The sequence below is a fragment of the Acomys minous genome, assembly GCF_964271855.1.
Source record: "Acomys minous genome assembly, chromosome: 4".
NCBI classification, from domain to species: Eukaryota; Metazoa; Chordata; class Mammalia; order Rodentia; family Muridae; genus Acomys; species Acomys minous.
The window spans coordinates 127,959,062-127,986,320 of record NC_140486.1 but is presented as its reverse complement, the minus strand read 5'-3'; the positions used below and the strand labels follow the sequence as shown (position 1 = coordinate 127,986,320).

Here is a 27,259-nt window from a genome sequence, read left to right as displayed (position 1 = left end):
TCTCAAGCTTTGCATTAGGTGGGCTAACCAACGCCTACCTGTGCCCACCTGTGATTCCTGTGTTTCAGGAGATCAGCAGTGACCAGAGCTATAATCCACAGTTGGGCCTGATCTTGTAGTTCATGGCGCACACCCATCAAGTCCAAGGACAGAGTGTCTTTGTGTGAAATCCGTACATGTAGCACATCACTGGTCCCTGCTATATGTCTCCAGCATCCTGGATAGAACAGCACAACTGTAACCAAAACAGTGCACAGAAAGGCTGGCAGGGTCCATGACTATGAGGAGAATGGAGATGGGGTCTAAGGGACCACTGGTAGCCATGGACAGTGTGTGCTAGCCACCTGGCCAAGCCTTTTCACTAGATGGTCCAAGGCCAGCAGCCATTTTTCACTGGAGATCATGCTAAGTTCACCAGAGCCTGCTCCAGAGCCCTGCATGCCTTTGGCACTCACTCCGATTTCACAGACTACTTCCTTTGTTTCTAGTGGCTTCCACTGTTGTCCCTTTTCTTCCTCTATTCTTGTGTTCTCCCTGCATGCCCAGCCTGCTAGACTTGCTTGCAGCAAGCACCATGTTAACACTCTGGGAAGGCAGCGCTGTCGGCTGTCTGGCCCCCATCCTCTCTGCCTTTCTGTGACATTCGGTGTAGGGTGCAGACACTGGTGAGTCAGTATAAGAAACTCTTTCATGTTTTCTGTAAGATTGTCACTACTTTTTGGTTACAGAAGTTATTTTTCTTTTCAGTAAAAACAATTTTTTTTAATTTAAAAAATATGTACATTGTGACATAGCTCCAAATTAAAGTACCCTGCCTTCGAAGGCCATGAATTAGATCTGGGGTTGGGGGAGCTTTAAGCACACATGGAGCTGGAATTTGTATCGTAGTGGCTGTTCTCTAAGCGTCAGGGTATATGGGACCACACAGGATGAGGGGCACAGCTCAGGAATGCATTTTCTTGAAATGCCCCATTCCACGAACAGGATCCTAAATTAATAGCTATGGGATGTCTCAAGTTTGAACTCGGGGGGTGGGGGGGGTGGGCAGACATCACTTCTGTACAGGAAGTCTAACCAGACAGTTAGCTGTACTCTAGTCTGTACCTGTAGACGTGCAAATGTGGACACACAGATGGGCATCGTGTTGCCATGGAAGCCTCCCTGGCTAACCCATGCTGGGAATTTTTGACCTTCCTCTCAGTGATTGCAGCCGAGGAAACTGTTCCCTCCTGTATCTCGGCATCAAGGGAGCCACCTAAGTCCTCAGGAGAGGTGTATGCATGGTGGTTATGTTGCTCTACCCCAAGCATACATCAGTCCTTACGCTGCTGAAGTGAAAGTGTTTTATATTACCAGTCAACTAAGACGTAGAAACCCCCATGTCAACTGACTCTGGCGTGAACCCTGGTGCCCCATATTTGACCACTTCCCCTTGGTAGGGAGGCCTGGTAGCACTCAGAGAAAGAATAGTAAGGCTACCAAGATGAGACTTAATGGCCTGTGACTGTATGGTAGGGAAGGAGGTCCCCTTCAGTCTCCAGACCTAGGGGATGGGAATAGGGTGAAAGAGGGAGGGAGGAATGGGAGGAGACAACCAAGAGGATAAAAATTTATATGTAATCTGAATAAATTAATAAAAAAGGTAATACATAAAAATAAAATAAAATAAAATAAAATAAAAATGCAGAACTATTTTTTAAAAAGAAAAAGAAATCCCCATGTCAATGGAATCAATTAATCAGAGGGTTTGCCTCTCCCTCTGCGTGTCCTTCAGAAAAATATTGCAAAGAGATATAATAATGGGGGCTGGAGAGATGGCTCAGAGGTTAAGAGCACTGTCTTCTCTTCCAGAGGTCCAGAGTTCAATTCCCAGCAACCACATGGTAGCTCACAACCATCAATAACGAGATCTGGTGCCCTCTTCTGGCAGGTGTGCACACATACAGGCAGAACATTGTATACATAATAAATAAATCTAAAAAAAAGAAGTATAATAATATTATTATTGTATTATTGTTATTATCATTATTTAAAGACTAAATAAGCAACACAGAAGAAAAACTTCTTTTCCAGTATGGCACAGATCATCTTTACTTTTAAAGAGCAGTTGTAGCAACCCAAGCTTTCAAACCATGAGGACGGGGAGGATTTTCAGCAAAGCGCCACTGTGCTGCCGCTGCCCTGTTCACCGGGAGCCACGTGTTGACTTGTTTCCACATTCGTAGTTGTCAGCGTTAGCTCACAGCAGAAGTTTGATGACAGAGGCCAGGGCCAGCAGCCAGAGGAACTGCTGGGGTTCCCCTCCAGCCTGGCGCCTGTTTGTAGGTGTTCTCCAATATAGGACGAGAAGAGTCCCTCTCTGGTCAAAAGGCTTTGGTAACTACCCAGGAACTACTGAGGGTGGTGTTTGCCAGACAGCCTTCCGTGATTCCCAGAGGCTCCTCTGTGTGAGTGTGTGGAGAGGCTGCCATGACTCCAGAGTACCCTGTACTCCAAATTCAGCCTACCTGTGGCCTCTGACCAGCCTTTCTTTATTCCTCACAGCTGTGTCGTCACCATCATCCTTTACAATGAAAACAAACACACTGAGCACGTCGGTGCCGAACTCCTATTACCCAGGTAACAGATTCCCTACCGTCTCGCATCCTCACCACCTTTGGCAGCGCCTGGCCATTCTTGCTTGATATGTCATAAAGCCGAGGCTTCCTGCGGCTCTCCTGGGGAAACTGGGGCTCGTTCATCAATCATTTACTGTTCTTTCTCTTTCTACTTTCTCTGCCTCGCCCTGCTTACGATGTACGACAGACCCATTTGTGCCAACTGCAATTTTAGGTGAGACTACTTCCCTTTCCCAAAGTTTGTTTCAGGAATGACTGAGAAAACTAGCCACCCCTCTAGCGGGCACCTGGGGTTTAGCTGTGCATGGTACCACGCTTGGAAGCAGGGCATGGGGTGGGGTGGGGCTGGGAGCATGGGGTGGGGTGAGGAGGCGTGGTCCAGTGAAGTCTCCACTGGTAGGAAGGCCTTGCTGCATGTGGAGAAGCGTGATGCCAAAGGGCTTCAGGGAGCAACCCCAGCTCCAGGGCTCACCCTCCCCTTCTGTGTTCAGAATTTAATGTGAGTTCTGATCCCAGGGGAAGACAGATGACACGTCACCACTCAGCTGTGTACTTCCAAGAGCTGAATTCTGTCCAACATGACAGTCACAAGAGTGAAAATAGCTTCTCATTATTTTCACTTATCTCCCTAAGCACTAAAAATGCCGGTTTCAAAAATAGCATTTTTCCTAATGATGCCCCCTACCCCGTGTTACACAGCGTAGTGATCCCAGTGGGGTCTAGACCCCCTACCCGTTCAGCCAGCAATGTCGCCCATCACATGATGGGATTTTAACAGAACTGATGTTCTAAACAGCGGAATGACAGAGGGGCGCTTTATCATCCTGTGGTTTATTATGTGTCAGTTGTCACAAGAAATGAACTAAAATGTTAGCCCAATGGGGCAGAATGCATTTAAAGTATGAAGTATTCCCAGCGGGGGAGCGGGGTTACAGAAAAAAAAAAGTCCCTCTTGTACAGTGTAAGAAGGGTGAGTCTGAGAAATGACATCACCTGGCTGTGATGAGCAAACAAGCACGGGCTGCTGTGGCGTTCGAGACGCATAAGTAACCGAGTGTGTCCCGGCTGTGTTCTCTCTCCACTACTAACCTTCCGGAAGGAGCACAAGAAGCGCGGCTTCCAGGTATAGAACGGTTCGCTGTGGCCAGAGTTCACCCTCACCATCAGCTCCTTCCTCCTGACTCTTTTCTCTAGGCCTTAGCACCCCACACCCCACACCAGGACTCCCCACTGTCCTTCTCGGTTCTCAAGCTTGCTCCGATTTCTCACGAGAGGGCAATTCTTGTTCTCCTATCAGAGTCCTTTGCGGCTTAAGTCCGTCGGTTGCCTAAGGAACAAATATGAGCTAAGATGGCGTCTGGAGCAGAATATTTGAAGTGTGACTATTCTGAGGCCCGGTGCAGCCCCCAGGCAGGTTTTAACAGCAAGTACAGGAAGGGCGCTGCATTTTAAACCCTTCCCCCAGGTGAGGGGCACAGGCTCATCTCATGCACGCTGACACTGTGTGTCACTGGCTAGGCGAAGACTGGCGATTTCTGTGTGTGGTGTGGCATTCATGTCCCACAGTCCTCTCTGGATGTTCTCATCCTGGACCCATGGATAGGGAAGGCTAAGACAGGCATTGTCAGAGGGAAGGAAGCTTTCAGGTTGCACAGCAAGGTTAAGATAAGCTTATTAGACAAATATCATTTCTCCAAAGCCACTTCCTTTATTATTAGGAACATTAATGACATCTTTTGAAGTTGGCTAGGTTCCCTTTCTGAGAGAGCATGACTCAAATTCAAGTTTTAAAACTGGTGTGAAAAAATAAGTCCTCCCAATGCACAGATCGCTGTTTTCTGAGGAAAAAAAATCCATGTAGTTGAAGTGAAAGGAATGAGTGGCGTTGCTCACAAGCTATGCCAGCACCCCATGGTCGGATGTAATATGCATCCCGATATGGATCAGTGAGGTCATCCCTTGAAGCCACAGGAAGATGAGCTGTGTGTCCACCCTGGTCCTTGGCAGGGATGGGAACAGCTACAGTTTGTGATGTACTTAGCTGGGAAACAGGTCAGCACATAGAATAGCTCTAGTACCTCAGTGTTTCATTTTCACCTGGAAAGACCCAGTTCTCATGGAGAATTTAAGAACATCTTTACCTCATTTGCTTGCAAAGATGGATGCATGGATGGATGGGTGGATAGATGGATGGATGAGACAGATAGACAGACAGATAGTTGGTAGATAATAAATCACTGACTCTCCTCCATCACAGAAATATAGCATCCATTCCAAGTCAGTATTTTTCAACCAACTTATTATTGAATATTGAATTTTCAGTTGTTAGGAAACCTTCAGAACAGGTTATTCAGAAACCTTTCTTTCTGATTCTTTCATCTAAGACATTATTTTTAATTTTAGAAAATTGTTGATGGTTTTTAATATAGAAATGGATGACGTGGGGTACTGGTCATAGGTAATGAGTCATTTTAGCAGTCAGAGAAAACTGGTCAGTTGCACATTTAAGTGGTATCGGGGATGTCTAGCAAGAGTTGGTGACCCAGTTTCCTAACAGATATGGCACAAGAACATCTAGTTCCCCTTGAACACCCTCTCTTTCTGGGAGGATGGGGTGCTGTGTAAATGCCTGAAAAAGGTGTTCCATTTTAGAGATGAGGCCAGGTGTCATCATGCCGTGGAGAAATGTAAGCACCATTAGCAGCCGCTGTTGCCCTGCGGCCCTAAAACTCTAACAGCGCCCGGGGCCTGGGCTTAGATCATCACTGGGGTGCTGTATATCCACTTGAAAACCCTGGCTCCTTTAGGTGGTGTTTCCTTCAGCCACAGTGAAAAAGCAAATTAATTATATCCACTATACAAAGTATAAAACGAAGAGAGCAAGAGAGGCACAGAGGGGAAAGTAATTAATGTTCCATTCCTTTTAGAATTTGTACAGAACAGAGCTTTCTCCTAGAGGAACTGAGAGCCCAGTGGCTTCAGTACCTCAGCAGGGACTCTGCATCCATCCCAGCTGGTAACTCTTGGCAGTTGCCAACAAGCCAAATCCGATATGCAAATTTCCAGGGGGGGTGGTAATTGGTGACTATTAAAATGGGAGCGTAGATGTTGCTAAATTTCAAAGCAAATCCAAATGAAAAACAAAAACAAATCAGAAAACCAGCTTACCACCCTTTTTTTTTTTTTTAATTTTGTTTTCGTGTCTTTAGCCACCTTGTGGTGACTGAGGTGCCATTTCAGCAGCAGCGACATAGCTCCACACCTGTGTGCCACCCTTCATGCCATGCATTCCCCAGGGGCTTTGCAATGCATACAGAGCAGAGTTGCAGGACAGGCTCCCCAAGTTCCTTAGGACTAAGCGTTTCAGTAGGAGAACAGCAACAGAAACCACTCAAAACAAGAAGAGCTGAAATCCCCAACATTCCCATCCCTTCGCATATATTTTTATGATTTATATGTGAAATTGTTTTGATAGCTCCTTTTAAGCGATGTTTAGCATTGTGATTCATGAAAGCCTGCCTAGTTCATGAAACAGTGAAAGGGATTCAGCGTGCTAAGGTGTTAACCCATAGAAGCTGAAACTCAAAATTCAATAGCCTCAATTGAACGTGGCTGCCTCAAACATTTTTTTTTAGTAGATAACATTTCTGCAATTCATTAATCTAATTTACTAGTCATCTCCCATTAAAAGAGAGCCTCTCTGGGCTTGTTTGACCAATTTTCACATTCATTTTCTAGTACAATTTGATTGGCTTTGCTCAAGAAATTCAAATGACAAATGTGTTGACTACAAATAGCCCTTTATTTAGTTATTTCTTGGTTCCTGGGGGATGAAAAGCAATTTTCTACTAATTTTAGCCTCCTTTTTGCTACTGGGTGCTTAAAGGAATCACCTTCACCCTGACGTGATGGGGGAGTTGAGGCTTTGCCCTCTGGCCACCTCTCAGTAGAGAGTTTGACTGGAAGACCGAACGCACAGAGTAGAATTGCCTGTAGTTACCCACGCACTTATGTCCTGTTTCCTTTTTCTCCTCCTCTTTTCTCCTGATATGTATCCGCTTTAAAGTGCCAATCAATGGTAAGTTCCCCATCTGGCCCCTTGGAGAAGCTGCTGCGGAGGGAGTGTGGGAGTGTGTGTCTTCCTCGTAGACTTGAGGGAGCCAGTGCGCTGCCCTGTGCTGGCCTGCATGTTTGCTGTCCTCGAGCATTCTGTGTGTGATGCGTTGGCCCACAGTATCTCACTGAAACTGTCTAGTCCCAGAGCATGCAAAGTGACTCATCGAAACATTGTCCCAAACCAGGTTCCCTCTCAGTTCTCTCTCCTTTGACTTCCTGTACCGAGTTCCCATCCCCATCGCGAGCTTTATATGCCAAACCATTCTGTGCACTTTTATTTTGCTCACAGAACATTTGTAGAGTTTATTTGTCTCCATTACACAAATGAATTGGGTAACATTCGGACATGTACAAGCCTGGTTTTGAAGCAGGTCTTGGTAAAGTTTCAGGTTGAAACTTTCACCAATTTTACCAGAGAAATGCCGAAAAGGGCATTTGTCAATGAGCTTTGCAGAAGCAATATCTCGTTTGGACTGCTTTGTAAGAGCAAAGATCCCCGCCTCATTCCTAGCAGTACTGCCGATCTCACTCAAACCTCTGAACATGGAACCTTTGTTTTCTGGCCGAGCCACCCTACAGAGGAGGGATGTCGGCGGCCAGCTGTTAGCATCCTGTGGTCCTGACTCAGCCTGCTGCTTCACCCTCCTTTTCTCCTTCATCTTTCTTTCTAGACGAGACCCACACGATGGCCAGCGACACCAGCAGCCTCGCGCAGCCACACACTTACAAGAAGCGTGAGGCTGCTGACGTGCCCTACCAGACTGGGCAGCTTCACCCGGCTATCCGTGTGGCAGACCTCCTCCAACACATCACTCAAATGAAGTGTGCTGAAGGCTATGGCTTCAAGGAGGAGTATGAGGTGAGCCTGGGCTAGGTGCTGGCTGCGGCATAGTAAGCAAGCTGCGTGGATCCCAGAGACACCAGACAGGGGCCAGACGGGGCGTCCACTGATGTTTTCCCACCTGGTGCTGAGACTTAGTGCTGAGTTCATGTGTTCACTGGGGAAGCAAAACCATTTCACCCTTTACTTCCTTACGCAGAAACATGCATTGGCCACAGGCTCTCTTTCCCCTCCTCCTCCTCCTCAATTATTTTCCGGCATCTAAATACAATGTTAAATCCAAGTTCTGTAGCCGTCTGTGTCTGCTTAAAACCGCTGTGGATCAACCAGCAAAGTGACATCGTAAAGAGTAGACAGAGAGCAGTGAAGGGATTGGCTGCTGTCACAGCTGTAACTGTTCCTGCGCCCCCCCCCCCGCATCGTAGAGTACACACTGCTGTTGTGGATGCTCCAGGGGGCACCGCCTATTATCATGGGCCTTTCTGGAACCCTAATGCCCTCCTACCATGTTTAAAGTTCATCATTTTCCTCTTTCTCAGCCTTAGTCATCACCAGATTCTGCTAGAAACTCACTCTAGAACCAAGGGAAATGCTCTGACTTCACAAAATCTAGCCCAAAGTAGCACACCGTCACTGAGCACTGTGTGTGGGGGGGGGGGGGATGAGGGGGAATGGCGAGGTTGGATTGCTTTCTTGTGCTGGTAAAACAAGCTTGTGGTCATTGCTGAAGAGCTTGATCAACCAGGATGAAAGTACAACAGCCTAGGAGGGGACCCCTAAGCCTTGGAATATGGTTTACCCAAGCCCTCGTGGATAGAATCAGTTCACATTTTGGAAACGCCCCATCTGGGGCTAGAGTACTGCTTTGTTAGTCATTGTCGCCCTGCCTGCTGTACGACAGTTTCAGCAGTGTGCAGCGTTCACTCCTGCACTGTAGTGCCCAGACCGGTGATGCGGCTCCTCTAGTCGGTCTCAGTGTTGTCAGCTTCATGAACGATAGGCATCTACTCTACAGACTCTCAGGGTCTGGCTGGGTACCAGTCAGCACACTGCGGCTCCCATAGATTGGCATCCAGGTCCCAGGCCCCGTGGTTAGCACAGTGAAGCACTGTATGATGAAGTGACGTGCACCACGCCCCGGGTGGGAAGCGACCTGACAGATTTTATAAAACTTGGTGCCAGATTTTAGAGGAGATGGTACACCTGGTTATTGGTTTTGTGCGTTTCTACCTTTTTTAATCAAGAAAAAAAATTATTAAAAAAAAAAGAAAAGAAAAAAATTTATACAATATATGCTGATCATCCTTTGTTCCTCCACCAACTCCTCCCAGATCCAACCCTATGACCTTTCTATCTCTTAAAAAAGAAAAGAAACATACATACACAAAATAACCCACAAAAATGAAAACAGAATTACAAGCAGAAGACCAATAAGATAAAAACCAAGCAGAGCAATATGAGACAAAAATACCATTGAGTTTGTTTTGTGTTAGCCAACTATCCTGGGCATGGAGTCCACCCATAAGTGTGGTGAATAAACCCAGGGAGACTGCACTGGAGAAAATGTTTTTCTTTGCAAGCAGGTGTCAGTTACACACAGCTTCTTGGTTAGGAGTGGGAACCTGTGTTCCCCTTTGCAGTCCTGGGGCCCTGTCTGGTTTGAACCTGCACAGGCCCTGGCGTGCTGCCCCAGTCTCTGAGCTCTACGTGTGTCTGGAATTCAGTCCCCTTGATGTTGCTCATCCCCTCTGGACTTAAACTGTTCCCACCTTCTCTTCCGCACAGCCCCCTGATAAAGGCATCCCACTTAGGACTGAGAGCTCCAAAGGCTCTCCTCTCGGCACATCGTCCAGTCGTGGGTCCCCATGCCGGTTCTTATCTACTGGCGGAGGAAGTGTCTCTGATGAGGCTGAGCAAGGCTGAGTACAGCAGAGTGTCAGTAAAGTCATTGTCCTGCTATGCTCCTGTAGCAGAGCAGGAGGATTTGGTTTTCCTCTGGGCCAATGGCCTGCATCCAGTCTTGGGTTCTTGGCTACCCTACCAGGGTCAGGTGTGGGTTCCATGACACAGAATAGGCCTTACATCTGACCCAAGAGTGACCAGTTACTCCCACAATCTTGGAACTAAAATTAGAGTATCGCAACCATCGCTTACCTCCTAGGGTCTGTGCATGGTCACGCGGTGTTCTGTGTGTCACCGTGGTCATTCACGGTTCTTCGCTTTGGGCTGAAGTGCTGCTTTGCCTTAGGCTGAGCTCTCTACCCAGCTTGGCTATCAAAGCTCCACTACACAGGACACCAACAGCGGCTGAGCCACAGCGACTCTTAAACACAGGCCCGTGCTCCGAAGCAGACAGAGACAAGCTGTGCCCGGCCAAGCATGCAGCACCTGGTGTGAGCTGAGATCAGAAGACCGGAAAGCCATGGGATCCAATCCCGTCTATGTCCCTGGAGTCTCATCTCATTCCAGAAAACATTTTTCAGATGGAGCTCTGCATTTCAGCAGCCCCAGAATTCTTAGATTTACCCTTAGCAGTTCAATGTATAATTCAGTGAAATTGACAGACTGTGCGTATTGCCTCATGCACTTTTAAAGGGTAGCTTAGGAATTAATAGGATTAAGAGTAAGACTTCCAAAAGCATTAATATCTTATGAAAGACAAAATTAGGTTATTGAGAAAATATAAGCCTAATGAATAGGGATGATGTCTTAGTCCTATCCAATATTCTGCATGCAGAGATTGCTCAAATGTTTATTAAAGATGTTAATGTCAAAGAGATTAGTTATAGGCTTGAATAACAATTCATAAAATAGCTGAGTCCAATTTTTCATGGGCTATTTAAAAATACCTACCTTGTGATTTCTCTAACAAACTATGGGCCATGCATATCTGAGCGTCTACAAAATTATTTCCTACTCAAATCTCCGGAGGACATTTGATCTGCAGGTGCACACTAGGATATCTTAGATTCATTGTAAACCTTCTCTGACTGACACCTCATTAAGATGTGGGATACCTTAAAATAAAATTCTGTTTGTTCATCGATTTAAAAATAAAATAATAAAATAAAATAAACCCTCCTCTTTCATTCAACCCATTCAGTGGTCAAGGAAGATGGTTTTAAAGTAAATACTCCGAAACCCAAAAATATTAACCGTTTTTTTAAAAAGGAAGAAGAAGAAAGGAGAAGAGAAAATGTGAAGATACTATATGGGAGGGAGCTACTGCGAAAATACGACATGGAAAATTCCGTTTGGAATAACCCTGTCCGGTTGGAGAGATGCCACAGCTGTTGAAAGACAGAAATATAGGAATAATCCTGTCACCCAGTACCTCACCCCTGTCATTACCTGGTGTGAAGCACTGATATTGGTTAGATGGGCCTGTGCAGTTTTACAGGAGGGACATCTTCTAAGCAGCATCACAGGAGGCCTGATGTTCTGGCCACTCCTGGCTTGGTGTTCATCACCTAACTCCTCGTGTTTCTTGGCTGAGTCTCTGTGTGAGTAAAGCCAGGCGTCAGGGAATGGAGAATCTAGTGGAAAGGCCTGCGAATATTCTTGTTCTGGTTTTCCCCAAACCTTCATATCTTTATCCTAAGGTGGATAAAGAAAATCTTCAAATGGTTTCTTTTTAAATGCAATTGGGGGGGGGGGTTGGCTAGTTTTGTGTCAACCTGACACAGGCTCATGTCATCACAGAGGAGGGAACCTCAGTTTAGAAAATGCCTCCACAAGATTAGGCTGTAGGCAAGCCTGTAGGGCATTTTCATAATTAGTGACTGATGTTGGGGGGGGGGGTGTCCAGCCCATTGTGTGTAGAACTGTCCCTAGGCTGGTAGCTCTGGGTTCTATAACAAGCCAGGCTGAGCAAGCCATGAGGAGCAAGCGGTAGGCAGCACCCTCCATGGTTTCTGTATTAGCTCCTGCCTCCAGGTCCTGCCCTGTTTGAGTTCCTGTCCTGACCTCCTTCAGTGATGGACAGTGACGTGGAAGTATAAGCCGAATAAACCCTTTGCTCCCCAAGTTGCTTTAGGTCACAGCGATAGAGACCCTGACTGCGACAGCTAGATTCAGAGCTGTGACCAGATATACCCCCTCACTCATGCCTGTTGATGGACCTTTTATTCTTCCTACATTCGTCAACACAGTAAATTATTAAGCCAGTAGTTTTCTTTTACCAGCTAGTTTCCAAAGGACAGACACAGAGACTATGGTTTATTTTTAAGCTGCAAGCACTATGCTGGGCAGAGTCTGAGCTACTCTAATCCTGATACCCTTAAAAGCCCATATAAACCAACACCTTGCCAGTCTGATGACTCCCCTGGTGGATTTTCTTCCCTTAGTCCCCTTTTCCACCCACCGCCCCCACACCTGCTCCACCATCCTCCTTGTGCTCCTCCCCGGAAACTCCTCCCTTCCACTTCCTGTCCTTCTGCCCAGCTGATTGGCCAAACAGCTCTTTATTGGCAGCTGCTACACCCATTCAAGGCATTCCTCCACACATGTCTTGAGCTGTGTGTGTTTCCTACAAGTCTGGAGCGAGCTGTCCAGTCCCTCAGTTTCTTCATAAAGTGAAGTGACTGTGGTGTCAGCCTTGAGGTTGGTGAAGAGTTGTTCATGTAATATATATCGTAAGGACTAAAATTTTATCCGAAAAGTGGATGAGGAAAAGGGAAAGTGTGTCTGCTGAGGAAGCATTTCAAATGTTCTGGGGGCGTTTGGCCTCCCAACCCACTGGAGCGAAGAAGCATCTCCAGGGAGAGGAAAGAGGGGCTTCTCGGCCGCTGCCCTGACTCTGTGCACTCAGCCATTTGTCCTTTCTGCTTTTCTCCAACCTGCAAAGAAAAGCTGGTCATGCCCTTTGCTTAGGATTTTTGGAATAGCGGCTCTCCCCTGCTACTCTGTCCTCTGTGATTTCCAAGCCAGCAATGCCTGAGAATCATCCTAAACTCAGAAAGGCTTCATTAGCAATCAAGTGCCCAACAGAAGTGTGTCCAAACGAGAGGGAGACATGCTGTGGGAGGAGACAGAGCCGTCCTCTGCGCAGGGTCTGTATTTGACTTTGTTCTAACAAGATAGTCATATGGCACATCTCACCAGGGAGACATATTAATTTGATTTTAAAGGAACTCTGGCATGAATCACAACAAAGCAAGCATGCTCAGTTGAGCAGAAGGTAGCGTACTATCAGCCGCAAGTGGCTCACACCTCTGGTAAAGGTCCTGTGGAAAGGGTGGATTTCTTTATGTTGCCAGGAGGAATGGCCAGGTTCTTTCTCCAGAAAAGCAAAGGCCAATCTGTACACACCACCTGGGGCAAGTCTGTAAGGCACTCGCCTGCCTTCTTGACCAACACTGCAACGAGGTGCTCAGTATCTCATGGAGGACAAGGCGGCCACCGCCTTGTGCAGTCAGCAGGTAACAGCTTCCCTCTGTACCTCCCCCAAGGGCTTTGTTTGCTGAGCTTCATAGCTGGTGCACAGTCCCTTTAAGGGGCCCAGCAGAAGGCAGGGACCTTCGGTGGGCACACTAATCTCAAAGAATATGCATCGCTCAATCTATACAACTTAGATAAACCGCCCTTTCAAATGGGATGTCCCGAGACACACAGCTAATAGCTCATTTCACTCTGAGGCAACGTGGTTCATTTTCCTGTTGCTGGAGCCCAAATTTATGAAAAACCTAAGTAAATCTTTGCACCCTATTCCTCAAAATAATGCTTTAATACATCCCACTGTGTTTAGAAAAATACTCGCACATCCCACTTACTGTCCTCATAAATGTCTCTCCAGGGCACGAACTCTGGTGGTTAATTTTATAATTGAACATGGAGACTGGTGCTTTAGTCAGTTTCAAGAGGGGGTGGCAGGGTGCATGGTCCTGAAGACAGTCTGACAACGTCTACAGCAGATGAGTAAGTCTAAGGAACTCAGATTCTTTTCAGACGTGCCATCCCCTAAATGCTCCATCTTAAATATTTGTTGTCGCCGGGCGTGGTGGCGCACGCCTTTAATCCCAGCACTTGGGAGGCAGAGGCAGGCGGATCGCTGTGAGTTCGAGGCCAGCCTGGTCTACAAAGCGAGTCCAGGACAGCCAAGGCTACACAGAGAAACCCTGTCTCAAAAAACCAAAATAAATAAATAAATAAATAAATAAATTGTTGTCTTGCTTCCCCCTTTTATCTCTTCCTGGTTTTCAAGGCAAATGGTTGGAATTGTTATATGGAAGCACAATGTTTTACATGCTGACCTTGCAGCCTAAGAAAGAATTATCACTGGGATGCCCTCCCCGCCCTCTGACGTGCCTGGCTTTTCTCTGCTTGCCTCCCTGCTTAGAAAAGCTGATAGATGACCACTGGGAAACCGCTGCTCTCTCTTGCCTGAGCTGCAGCCTCAGACAGGGAACATCTCATCCTCAGCTGCCCAGAGTTGGGGCGCATAAACCCTGGATCCTTAGAAGGCCTAGCAGTAGCAGACGCCTGGCCCCGGCCCCTTGGCATTGACTGACTAGACCAGGCGAATGCAAGGCAGCTCCTCTGTTGGGGTTTCCCAGGGGCAGGAGCAGGTGGAATGCAGAGAGAACTGCCAGAGCCTCAGCTGTGGGAACCCCTTCCTGTGACTGCGCAGCAGCCCGGGTGGGAGCACCTCCCTCTCCTGCCCTCCAGCCCACAGGCTTCTCACATGTGCCTCTCGGTTCCCATTTCTTGTTCTCCGCCACCAGCTGAGTCCATCAATTGCCACAATCAGTGCAGGTTATTTTCTGTCCCACAGGATACTGAACACACAAAACCAAACCATTGAAAGCTTGGAACGGAGAGAGTGTGTGTGTGGTGGTTGGGGTGGAGGGGGGTCGGTTTCTGGCAGGCCCAGTTGGTACTCTAGGAACAGCAGCAGCTGCGCCTCCAGTGGCAGAAGCAGCCAAGTGATTTTGACATGCTTTTTTCTTTAATGAATGAGTTGCTGGTGAGCCAGGTCCATAAGGAAATGAAAAAAAAATTTTTTTTTCTCTCTTGATTTTTGAGATTGCCTCAAGCTCTTTGGGCAAGTTAGTTGCTTGTGTGTGTTTGTGGATACTTTCTTATTGAATTAAAAACAACTACTTTTTTTTCCATATTATGTGTCTGTGTTAAGTTGGGGGGGTGCACATGGGGAGGCCAGGGAAGACATCTGAAGTCCTGTTCTGTCAATCTTCACCTTATTCCTTTGAGATAGGGTCTCTCACTAAACCCGGAACTGGGCTGGCCCGCTGATCTCCTCTCTCCACCTCAACATGGCCGGAGCTACAAGTGTGCACAGCCACACTTTACTTTGTATGTGAGTCCTAGGGACTTGAACTCAGACCCTCAGGCTTGTTCAACAAGCACTCTTACGTACTGTGCCACACCCCCAGCCCCAGGGTTTTTCTACAATGGAGAGAGCCAGTTTTGTTGTGTCTTTGGTCTGTTTCTCCCAAAAAAAACAAAAAACAAAAAACAAAAAACTATGCAGAGCGCTTGCTTTCTCTGTTGCCTGCCTCACTTTGTCTTATGTTCAGAGCCGCTGGTTTCAGCTGATTTTAACTTCAGTTCCTTTGGCCGTGGCCTCCACTGACATCACACAGGAGCTCTGATTTGAGGGAGTTGGGTTGGAGACTGGTATTTCCCGTGGCTCTGCCCTTTCTCTGATGATGGTTCGTGCCAATCGACATTTTTTAATTTCTCTGAAGCGCTTCCAGGCAACTGTCTGGATTCCATTTGGAAGCTGATTCCTAGAATTTTCTTTATCTTACCTGAGAGAAGTTAGGTGATTTTGCCACTTGTTAACATGCTTTTAGTGTCAGATGCCATTAGCCACAAGCATTTTCACAGAGGCCGTGGCCCTGAAGGGACTGTCTGTGTAGCTGTGTCCCAGCCGCTGTTAGACCTCATGTCTGTCTTGTATCTTTCATGCTTTTAATTACCTTTGTGGTGTCACTACCCCTCACAAGGCCAAAGCTGCCCAGCCCCACTCTCCCTCCAAATCAGCAGGTCATAAGTCCTAACAATTTCCCCTGCCCTGCCCCACCCCACCTTTTCCAATCTGTCTCCTCCTCCTCCTCCTCCTCCTCCTGACCTCACGGCCTATCCTTCATCACTTAAGTGGGTCATAGGTCCCCCACTAGCACTCTACACTTGCTCTCTCCCCTGCAGATCTGCCTCTTGCCCTGTGGCCAGCCATTCACTGTGAGACACTAATGGCCTTACACTTGGCGGTGCAGCACCCATGGCCCCTCTGCATGTGCACTCGGCTCCTGCTTTAGGCTTTGGTGCCCAGCTCAGCTCCTTCCCATGAGTTTTCTTTGCTCAGCTCCATGATTCCTCTCACTCCAGCAAACCTGTGGCTCTGGGCTGTGCCCCTGTGTGGCCTCTGCGGAGAGTGACTTCCGGCTCCTCTGCCCAATGGATCTCTTCAGACTTTGCTCAGTGAGCCCCATCCCAGCTATCCATGTCTCCCCATCAGCCAACAGTTCCTCCACAGTGCCGAGCTCTGTCCTTTTAATAACAGTAAACAGTGTAATAGCTGATCACACAGTATGCTTCAAGTGGCTTGATTTATTCTATAGGTTTATGACAAGTACGGAATGCTTCTTCTTGATTAATTGATTCCTTTGTGTTTAAACACATGTACTTTATGATAAATGATAAAGATGGTAAAACGATAAAATGATAAAGCAAGAGGCTGTCCTTAGCCTCCAGGACCGATGTGAGCACACTGCAGATGTCTGTGTTCACAGTCTAGGCAGCAGTGTTGTGTGTGAGTCCTGCCTGTTTATGGACTCCAGGCTCCCTTTTGGAATCTCTCTCAGAGTTGCTTTTGCCTAAACATTAATTTTTCTCAACTACCAGAAGCAAAACAAAACACAAACTCAGGGTCTGGGGATATATAGCTCAGCTGGTGAGACGGTTACCTATTTTGAGTTCCTTTGATCTCCAGCAACTGTGAACCAGGTGCTGTATATGTGGTATTGTAGCGCCTGCCTGTAATGCTAACACCAGAAGACGGGAGCAAGAGAAGAAGAAAGCCAGGGACATCCTTGTCTACACAGCCAGTGCAAGTTCAGTCCACCGCGGCCTCAGACACCAGATCCCCAAAGCCTGCAAGTGTGGCAGCCCTTTCTCAGACCTAGAAATTGGGGCAGAAGCTGCTGTTACAGTTCTTGGCCCCGAAGATCTGTTCTTCCTACAACCAGGGCCTGTGATTCCTTCTCTCTGCTTCTCTGTAGCTTTTTAATCCTCCAGTCTCAGCTCTCTGCCATCTTCTGCCAGCTTTCCCTCCTTCCATCCACCCTCCGCCATCCTGCCTGGGCCAGCGCGCTTTCGAACTGCTCAAATGCTGCTGCTGTCAAGCAGCTGTCAGCCTAGCCACTTCCTTAGCTCAGCCTGCCATGGCTGCCACTGCCTCTGTCATTGCTGCCACTAGGCACTCTCTGCTTTCCTCTTGTGACCATCTCAGGGCACAGTGCTGAAAGGAGGAAAGAGACGACTATTGGTCATCAGGGGTACTGCTGTATAGGAGGGTGTCTCCAGCCACCTCACTCAGTAAGACTGAACTAGCTGCTTATGTACACAAAGAAGGGGTATTTGGACCAATCCTAGCACACTTTGTTGTCACCCAGTCACAGCCTTGGAAGTTCATATGTGACTTCTTTAGCACCAATCCCAGCCCCCCGCTGCTAGGAAACCTAGATGAGCTGTTCCCATCAGGGCCAAGAGGTAAATGGTTGAGTGGATCACCTGCGATCTGGCACACACTCTTTCTAACCACCTCAACTGGGGCTGCGCCGTCAGGAGTCAGTACAGTCAGCCGCAATGCTCATGAAGTTTTCTCAGGATGCCCACGGAGTGTTTGTTCGCAACGGCTGGTGCTGATACAGGGAACTCTGGCTAGCTTTTGAACTGATAATCCTTTTGCTCATGACATCCAGGGAAGCCAGGAAGAGAGTCCAACTGCTGCTAACTAAGAGTCAAACTGCTCCATCCATCCCTAACATATTTGTTTACTTACACGAAAATGAACATCAGAAATGACTATTTCTTTTTAGTATAACTTAAAATTTGAACAGTGTTTGAACAGTACTTAATACCTTTCCCAGTATCCCAGGAAGAGGTGGGTTCCCCACCTCTCTCTCAAGACCAGTGTCTCAAGATTGAGTAATTGAAAGATTAGAAGATTGAAATTTTCGGCCCCAAGCACCAACCTCCAGGAAAAGGGAGCAGGGGACAGCTGGAGACAGCATGTATCAAAACAAGTGACCAACACGATCTGATCTGATGAGCTTCTGGGTAGCTGAACATGTGGGGGTGCTGGAAACACGATGGGCACACACAGATGCCCCACCCGAGCCCCTTGCCCCCTCACCACGCCCATGCATCTCCTCTTCTGGCTGATCATTCCTAGCATCTGTGACATCATCCTTTATCATAACAGATACACAAGTGTTACTTTGAGCCATCCTTGCAGATACATCAAACCTAAAGTAGGAGGTGGCAGGTGGCATGGGAATCATGCCCTGTCATCGATTGGGTAGAGGATAGATGGCAGCTCGCTGTTGTGGAACGGCATCTGGGTGGCAGGAAAGTCTTGGGAGAATGACTTAATACAGAGGATCTAAGTCTTAATTTCAGGTACAGCACATGGAGATGGGTCCATTGGAGAACTGCATGGTGTGGACAGAAGGTACATATCTGGGAATACACAGAAGCATGCTGTGCTGTGTTAAGTGTGACCCAAAGAATAGCATGGGGTTTCCTGTCTTTCCCCAGCCCCAAGTGGAAACAGTACAGAATTACTTATAGGTGACTTCAGTTCATCATGTAACTGTTCAAAGAAGGAAACTCCATCATCACATACTGTTTCAAACTCCCAAAAGAGACTCAATGTAAAGAAATATTTGGGAGGTGGACCTTTCATAGGTCTCTCTTGACTCCTGAGACCATGATGATAATGTTGATGTGCCCAATACATGTTGCTTGTGAGCACTGTAGACAGACAGACACCGATAACTGACACATAAGACATGCTACTGTGCTATGATCAGGTGAAGGCATTTTGCTCAGAATCTCAGTAACTCTCCTCAGCCACACCTCTGTCACCGTGGACTCCCAAGTCCCTAGCTCTTACTGTTGCAGTACATGGCTTCCCTGTGCAATGGCATGCAGGCGCAGCCCTGAGCGAATCACCCTTGTGTTTTATTGGGTTGACTATGGGTTTATGGCAGGAGCAGTGTTTCCCTATCTGTGGCATGGTGATTTGAGCAGCACTTCGTCCTTTGGCAGAGGACTGGTCCAGTGCAGGATGGTGGAGATGGGCAGAGCCACTCATGGTGTATCTAGTTCAGCATCTTTAGAGCAGCAGGTGCTTCCCGTCGATGCCGTGCCGACGGTGATCTTCTCTACCTTGACGTTCAGGAAGGCCATCTGACACTATCAGTTAGCTTGGCTCATCTGAAATGACCAATTACCTCAAATCAAGCTACAGCTTTTGAGAGCCATAGACTTTATATACTGCTCCCCTAGGTTACAGCCACCCAGGCCCAGAGAGGGAAAGGGAAAGAGAAAAAGGATCATAAACTTGGGTCGTATGTGAAGGCCCAACACTTTCTTTCTATAAGGTTCTCTTTATAAGCTGAATATTTTCCAGTGGGGTGGTGTGACAGTGACAGCTTTTGTTAAATGAATCTCTCATCTCAAGTTACCCTCAAAACAACCCTTAAGCTTCGACATAACGATGTAAAAATATAGCCAGTTGACACATTAGTTCTCTCTTTTCAAAGAACAATAGAGTAGAAAAGGCAGTGGACTAAAGATGGGGAGACAGGGGTTCCAACTGCTTCTGCCAACTCAGACCCTCCATTGAGCACATCCCTCACCAATGAGAGCAAATGTCCCGAGCACGAGTGATGCTCTTGGTGGCATGGTGGCACGGTGGCACGGTGGCATCCATGGTACCAGAGTCCTAGCACTGATTGGCTGCCAGAAACCTGTGTGGTGACATGGTGTAGACATTGTGCCTACACAGACTGCCTTGCCACGTTCTGTGGGCACTGCTCTGATTCTCTGGGCCCGGTCTTTAATCTTTTTCGGTTTCTTAGTGCAGTGGGTTCTCTCCTGGTGCCTCTCTTCTCTCACTTTCGCCTCCTCTTATCCTCTCCCTACCCCCCAAAATGATGAGCTGGGATGACATCACACAAGTGTTAGCATGCTGTTGCGTCACACCTCCTCACTGTAGGAAGTGCGGCTAGGATTACGCGTCTGGTAATTAGGTTTCTCCTCTCTGCTGACTTAGTCAAGGATGAATAATGTGGAAATGTATGGGTGAGATGTTTGGAATTACTTAATTTGTTTCATATTTTAAATTGTATAAATTCAGTGCCAGATGCACGGCTAATCAGACCATAAAAAGGTTGGCTGTTTTGACCTGTCACTCACAGATCAGACGGGGGCTGACCCTTCCAACGCCTTCCCTCATGTGTTTTGAAATAGTACTCTTATGTCCATGATTGAAATATGTAATATATAGAATTCAGCCATGTTGCTCATTATCCTATAGATTTTTTTTAATGTCCTCCTTCCTTTATCTTCTACTGTTGCCCTTTAGGGAGTTGTGGAAGACCTTTTATCTATTTACTTCAGGGAAATTACACAAAAGATACTGAAAATTATAATGTATTCAGAATTAATTATAAATATGTAGCATATGTTTTATATGTATTGTATTTATGTGCTTTAGGTAATTATGCATTTGAGTTCCCTGCCAATTTTATGGCCAAAATATTTTACTTGGCTGATTACTAAGTATATTTTAAGCTTACTTCTTGAAACATGAAGTGAATATACTATAAATCCAATTAACATGATTAATTTGCCTAAAGAGACTGTCTGCTTTTATTTCTCTTTCCTGTTTTAATGATGAAAAACAGTTGCAAGGATCCAAAATAACTTAATTTGTTTTTAATGCCTTCTAAGCCCAATTTTATAGTTATTTTTCTTTATAAGCAAAATATAATTTTTGTAACATATTTAATATTTAGCAGGAAAGGACAGTTAAAAACCAGTTTCCAGCAGATTTCTGATATAGTAACACATTTGGATCTTCACACAGTTTCAAACCTTATTTTCTACTTACCGTAAAGATTTCTTATATCTTTGCCATGAACAGCACTCTAAGTAGTTTTTATGGCTAACTGGCATTATTTTCTAACGGCAGAGCAGAGTATAAAATTCTTTAGGTTTGCATTACATTGAGAGGTCACTTTCAACAAAGGCTAAACAAATTCACATTGCTATCACCATCCCTTTAAATGTTTCTCAGAGTTCACTGTCACTAGAATTAGCACTCATCTATTTTCTATTATTATGAGCCTCAGTGATGGGCTGCAAATGTGCCTCTTGTTAGTGCTCTGTCTAAACAAGCATCATGTCCTCATGTTTGCATGCAAGTGGGAGCTCCCTTCGGGAACTCATTCACAACCTCTGCTGCCTTTTCCCATGGGTCTCTTGGGGTCTCTGTGAGCTTTGTGTGGCCTCCAGTGCTCCTTCCCTGGGAAATGTGTAAGAAATCTTTGGTTTATATGCTTCTGTAATTTTAAGATCACTTTTTCTACCAGAAATATGGTAATTTTACACACACATCTCCATGCAAAATCTTGGATAATTTTGTTGGACTTGCAGGGGCTCAATTTATAAAACTTAGGGAAAATGGTTTCTCGGTAATAGGTAGGTTAATGAGTGATTAACCTACCCACTAATATGTTTCATGTCTTCATTTATTTGGTACATCTTTAGCATTTTCAGTGAAGTTTCAAATTTTCATGATGAAACCCAATATATGTCTTACATACGTATGCTTTTTTCTTTTATTGAAAGTAGATTTTTTTCACACATAATATATCAATATTACAGTTTCCCCCTCCATTTCCTCCCATTTCCTCCATCTAGATCCACCCCATTCTGTCTCTCATAAGAAAACAAACAAGCTATTAAGAAATAATAATAATATAATATAATCCATATCATATAATAATATAAAAACAAGACTAACATAACAGAATCTGACAAAACAAACAGAAGGAAAGAAGACAGAAACAAGACAAAAACAAACAAAAACAAACGGAACCAGAGATCCTCTTGCTCACACACTCAAGATCCCATAAAAACAATGAACTGGAAGCCAGAAGGTGTACATCAAGGGACACCCCGTGCCCTGTGCATGCTGCCTCAGTCTCTGTGAGTTCATAGAGGCTTTGATGGTGTTGACTTAGAGGGCCTGTGCTCTCGGTGTTCTTCATCCCCTCTGACTCTCACACTCTTTTGTCCTCCTCTTCTGGAGGGATCCCTGAACCCTGAGGGAAGTGATCTGATGGAGACATCCTGCACAGGGCCGAGTGTTCCAGGTTCTCTTACTCTGCATAATGTCTAGCTGTAGGTGTCTGTATTTGTTCCTATCTGCTGCAGGAGGAAGCTTTTTTTTTTATGATGGCTGAGCAATATATAATGAGTATATAAAATGTCGTTAGGAGTCATTTTATTGTTAGTAAAAAAAAAATTAGAGCAGTATTACTTGGTTTTGCCCTAGGTCCCTGGGCTATCTAGGCTCAGGTTCATGGTCACCCAAGCAGCGTTAGGTATGGCTTCTATCTCATGGAGAGGGTCTTAAGTCAAGTCAGATACTGGTTGGTTGGTTACTCCCACAAGGCTTGTGCCACCATTTCCCTAGCATCTGCGGCAGGCAGGGCACCACTGTAGATCAAATGCTTTGAGGCTGGCTTGGTATCTGTTTCTCTTTTGGTACCGTGACAGAGACACTGGAACGTAGGAGTGGAGGCTCTGTAGCCATCAGCTTGACTTCTCCGCGTATAATGAGTTGTGTGGGTGTTTCCTACAGCAATGGTGCCTTGCTGTCAGTTCTTGGCAACAGCCTGGGTTATTTAGGGGGTGGAGTTCCCATAGTTCCCCTTTGACCAACAACCCATTAGATGTATTCCAATCTTGGTACTGAATTTTTAGTGACAGAAGATGGCCAGCTATGGCTCTTTCTCCCCACTATAAGGTGATTTTATTTAGGTTGCCTTCATTTATGTATATATTTTATGAAGATTCGGCTTCCATACTGCTCCTCAAATGGCCCTAATTTAAGCTGTCTCTTTCCATGTTCCTACCCTTACCCACACATCCATCCATAACTATCTATTCTGTTTCCCTTACTTACTGAGATCTAACTGCCTCTGCTAATCCTTCACTGTACAGAACCAAACCTCTGCGGTTCAATGGATTGTGGCTTGGTTATCATTCACTTAACCGCTAATATCCACATAGAAGTGAATACATACTGTATTTGTCTTTCTGTATCTGGGTCACCTCCCTCGGGATAATTTTTTTTTCTAGTTCAATCCATTGACCTGTGAATTTCATCCATTGTCTAAATGGATTTTTTTAATCTACTCTTTTGTTGAGGAACATCTAGGTTGTTTCCAATTTCTGGCTATTATGAATAGAACAGGAATGGGCATGGTTGAGCAAGTAGGATGTGGTAGGATGAAGCATCCTTTAGGTGTATGTCCAGGAGCAGAATAGCTGGATCTTGAGGTAAGTCAATTCCCATCTTCCAGAGGAGCAACCACCCTGATTCCTACTGTGGCTGTAGAAGTTTGCACTCCAAACAGCAATGGATGAGTGTTCCCCGTGCTCCACATCCTCCCTAGCATGAGCTGTTATTTAGTTTATTGGCCATTCTGACAGGTGCAAGATGAAATCTCAAAGTGCTTTTCATTGCATTTCACTGATACCTAAGGATGTTGAACAATTTTTAAGTGTTTCTTAGCCATTAGAGGTTTCTCTTTTGAGGATTCTCTGTTTAGATCTGTACTCCATTTTTGATCAGGCTATTTGTTTTCTTGATATTTGTTTTGTTCTGGTTTTCTTTTTTGAGTTCTTTATATATTTTGGATATTACCTCTATCCCGTGTGTAGTTGGTGAAAATCTTTTCCCATTGTGTAGGCTGCTGCTTTGTCTGAATGGTGGTGTCTTTGCCTGGGTAGAAGCCTTTCAGAGTCATGAGGTCCCACTAACTGTTGATCTTGGTGCCTGTGCTGCCATGTTCTGTTCAGAAAGCCTGTTCCTGTACCAATGAGTTGAAGTCTCTTTCCCACTTTCTCTTCTACCAGGTTCAGTGTATCTGATTGTATGTTGAGGTCTTTGATCCATTTGGGTTTGAGTTTTGTGCAGGGTGATAAGAATGGATTGACTTGCATTCTTCTGCACACAGCCAACCAGTTTGATCCGCACCATTTGTTGAAGATGCTATCCTTTTCTAGTGTGGGTTTCCATTTTTTTTTTTTATCAGAAATCAGGTGTGCATAGATGTGTTTAACTTTCTGTTTGGATCTTCAATGAGATTCCATTGATAAACATGTCTGTTTTTATGCCAATACCATGGTGTTTTTATTATTATAGATCTGTAATATAACTTTAAACTTGGGATGGTGGCACCTACTGAAGTTCTTTTCTTATTCAGGATAGTTTTAGCTATCCCAGGGGTCTTTGTGATTCCATATGAAGCTGAAAATTGTCATCTCAAGATCTGTGAATAATTGTTTTGCAGTTTTGAGAGAGATTACTTTGAATCTATAGCTCGCTTGGGTAGGACTGCCATTTTTACTGTGTTAATTCTACCAATTCATGAACATGGGCGATCTTTCTTCAATGTCTTGAGGTTTTTAATCATACACGTAAGTCTTTCACTTGCTTGGTCAGATTTGCCTCAAGACATTTTTTTATTACTTGAGGTTCTTGTGAAAGACATTGTTTCTCTGATTTCTTTCTCAGTCTGTTTGTCATTTCTAAATACTGATTTTTGTGAGTTAATTTTGTATCTAGCTACTTTTGCTCAAAGTGTTTATCAGCTGTACGAGTTCTCTGCTGGAATTCTTAAGTTCACTTATATATGCTCTCACATTATCTGCAAATAAAGATACCTTAACATTTTCCTTCGCAATTTGTATCCCCTTGATCTCCTTCAGTTGTCTTATTGCTCTAGCCAAGAGTTCAAGAACTTACACAGAATAGGGAGGGAGAGGGTGGGCAACCTTGTCTTGTTCCTGATTTTAGTGGAATTACTTGAGTAATTCCATTTAATTTGCACTTGGCTTTGAGCTTGCTGTAACCTGCCTTTAATATGTTGAGCTGTATCCCTTGTATCCCTAATCTCTCTAGGACTTTTAGCATGACGGAGTGTTAAATTTTGTCAAAGGCCTTTTCTGCATCTAATGAGGTAATCACGCGGTTTTTGTCTTTCATTTTGTTTATATGATGAATTACACTTAATGATTTATATATGATGAACCACCCCTATAGAACCACCCCTATAGATCCACCCCTATAGAACCACCCCTATAGAACCACCCCTATAGAACCACTCCTGCACCACTGGGATGAAGTTTACTTGATCATGGTGGACGATCTTTTTTATGTGTTCCTGGATTTGGTTTGCAAGTATTTTATTGGGAATTTTTAGATCTATATTCATAAAGGAAATTTGTCTGTAATTCTCTTTCTTTGTTGGGTCTTTATGTAGTTTGGGTACCAAGATAGCTCTAGCAAATTGGGCACTATTCTTCTGTTTCTTTTTTGTAGAATAATTTGAGAAATATTGGCATTAACTCTTCTTTGAACATATGTTAGAAATATATACATATATATATAATTCTGCCCCTGAACTTTTGGGAGAGTTTTTTTTAATAACTGCTTCTTGTTCACTTAGAGGTTCTAAGTCTATTTAAATTGCTTATTTGACTTGATTTAAATTTGGTAAATGGTGTGTATGTAGGAAAGTATCCATTTTTTTTTATCTTCCAATTTGGTGAAGTACAAGATTTTAATGTATGTCTTTATGATTCTCTGGATTTCCTTGATGTCTGTTGTTATGTAGTCCTTTGCATTTTTATTTTTGTTAATCTGGATATTTTTATCTGCCTTTTAGTTAATTTGGATGAGAGTTTTCTCAAAAAACCAATCTTTTTGTTTCATCGATTCTTCGGATTTTTTGTTTATATTTTATTGGTTATTTGCTTGTCTCTTATTGTTTCTATTTGGTTAATCCCTAAGTTTGATTTTTTGTTGTTGTTGTATGCTCCTTTTGAGTGTGATTTCTCTTTGTTCAAGAGCTTCCAGGTGTACTCTTAGTTACTAGTGTGAGACCTCTCCTTTTTTAAATGTAGGCACTTAATGGTGTGAACTTTCCTCTTAGAACCACCTTCATGTGTCCTGTAAGTTTGGGTGTGCTGTGTATTCATTTTCATTCAATTCAAGAAAAGCTTTAAACTCTTTATTGATCTCCATCTTGAGCCATTCTTCACTAAGTGATGAGCTGTTCAGTTTACCATGAGTTTGAAAGCTTTGTGTTGTTTCTGTTGTTGATGTCCAGAGTTCATTCTTGATGGTCAGATAAGATGCAAGGTATTATTGCAATTTTTCTATATCTGCTGAAATTTCTTTATGTCTGAATACGTGGTCAGTTTTGAAGAAAGTTCTATGAGGTTTTGAGAAGGTATATTCTTTTGTGTTTCAATGAAACATTCTGTAAATATCTGTTGGGTCCATTTGGTTTGTAACATCGGTTAGCTCCAGCATTTCTCTGCGTATGTTTTCTCTGGATGACCTGTGTATTGGCAAGAGTGGGGCATTGGAGTCGACCACTAGCAGTGTGAGGATCACTGAGATTTAAGCTGTAGTTGTGTTACTTTTATGAACCTGGGTGCATGCCCTTGTGTTTGGTGCATGGATATCAAGAACTGCAATGTACTCTTGGTGATTTTTCCTTTTATAAGTACACCGCGTCCTTCCCTACCTCCTGTTTATTTTGAGTTTGAAATCTATTTTATAAGATATTAAAATGGCTACTCCAGCTTGCTTTTGGGGTCTAGTTCCTTGAATATATTTCTTCATCTTTTATCCTGAAGTGATGTCTATCCTTTATGTTAAAGTGTGTTTCTTGGATTCAGAAGAAAGATGGATCCTGTTTTTGCATTTATTTCATTCTTCTGTGTTTTGAGGAGTTGAGACCAATAATGTTGAAAAATATCAATGAGCAGTATTTGTTGATTCCTGTTACTTTGGTGATGGTGGCGGCGGTGATGGATGGTGTGTGTGTGTGTGTGTGTGTGTGTGTGTGTGTGTGTGTGTGTGTGTGTGTTTCCCTTCTTTTGCTTTGCAGGTCTGGATTACTTATTCCTTGTGTTTTCTTGTGTATAATTAACCCCTTTAGGATGGAGATTTCTTTCTAGTGCTTTCTGGATTTGTAGATAGATATTGTTTACATTTGGTTTTATCATAGAATGTCGTATTTTCTCCATCTATTGGGATTGAAAGTTTGGGGGGCGGGGTAATTTGCACTGGCATCTGTGGCATCTTGAGTCTGCAGAAGATTTGTCCAGGCCCATCTGGCTTTTAGAGTCTCCATTGAGAAGTCTGCTTTTATATGTTACTTTGTCTTTTCCCTTTTAATATTCTTTCTTTGTTCTGTACATTTAGTGTTTTGATTGTTATGTTTCAAGGGGACTTTCTTTTCTAACCCAGTCTACATCGTGTTCTATAAGTCTCTTGGACCTTGATAGACACCTCCATCTTTAAGTTAAGAAAAATTTCTTCTATGATTATTTAGAAAATATT

General features: G+C 44.6%; 1 protein-coding gene across 7 annotated transcripts in view; it reads left to right on the top strand.

Annotated features, from left to right (window-relative positions):
• PTPRM (protein tyrosine phosphatase receptor type M) overlaps positions 1–27,259 on the top strand; it is a 687,660-nt gene that overhangs the window by 542,442 nt on the left and 117,959 nt on the right. For 4 of the 7 annotated variants that reach the window (XM_084778138.1, XM_084778136.1, XM_084778141.1 and 1 more), the window contains 3 exons: positions 2,545–2,619; positions 2,806–2,832; positions 7,406–7,593. In XM_084778138.1, the coding sequence (XP_084634264.1) occupies positions 2,545–2,619; positions 2,806–2,832; positions 7,406–7,593 (290 nt within the window). The remainder of the gene's footprint in view (positions 1–2,544; positions 2,620–2,805; positions 2,833–7,405; positions 7,594–27,259) is intronic. The other 3 variants (XM_084778137.1, XM_084778140.1, XM_084778142.1) reach the window with 1 other exon arrangement.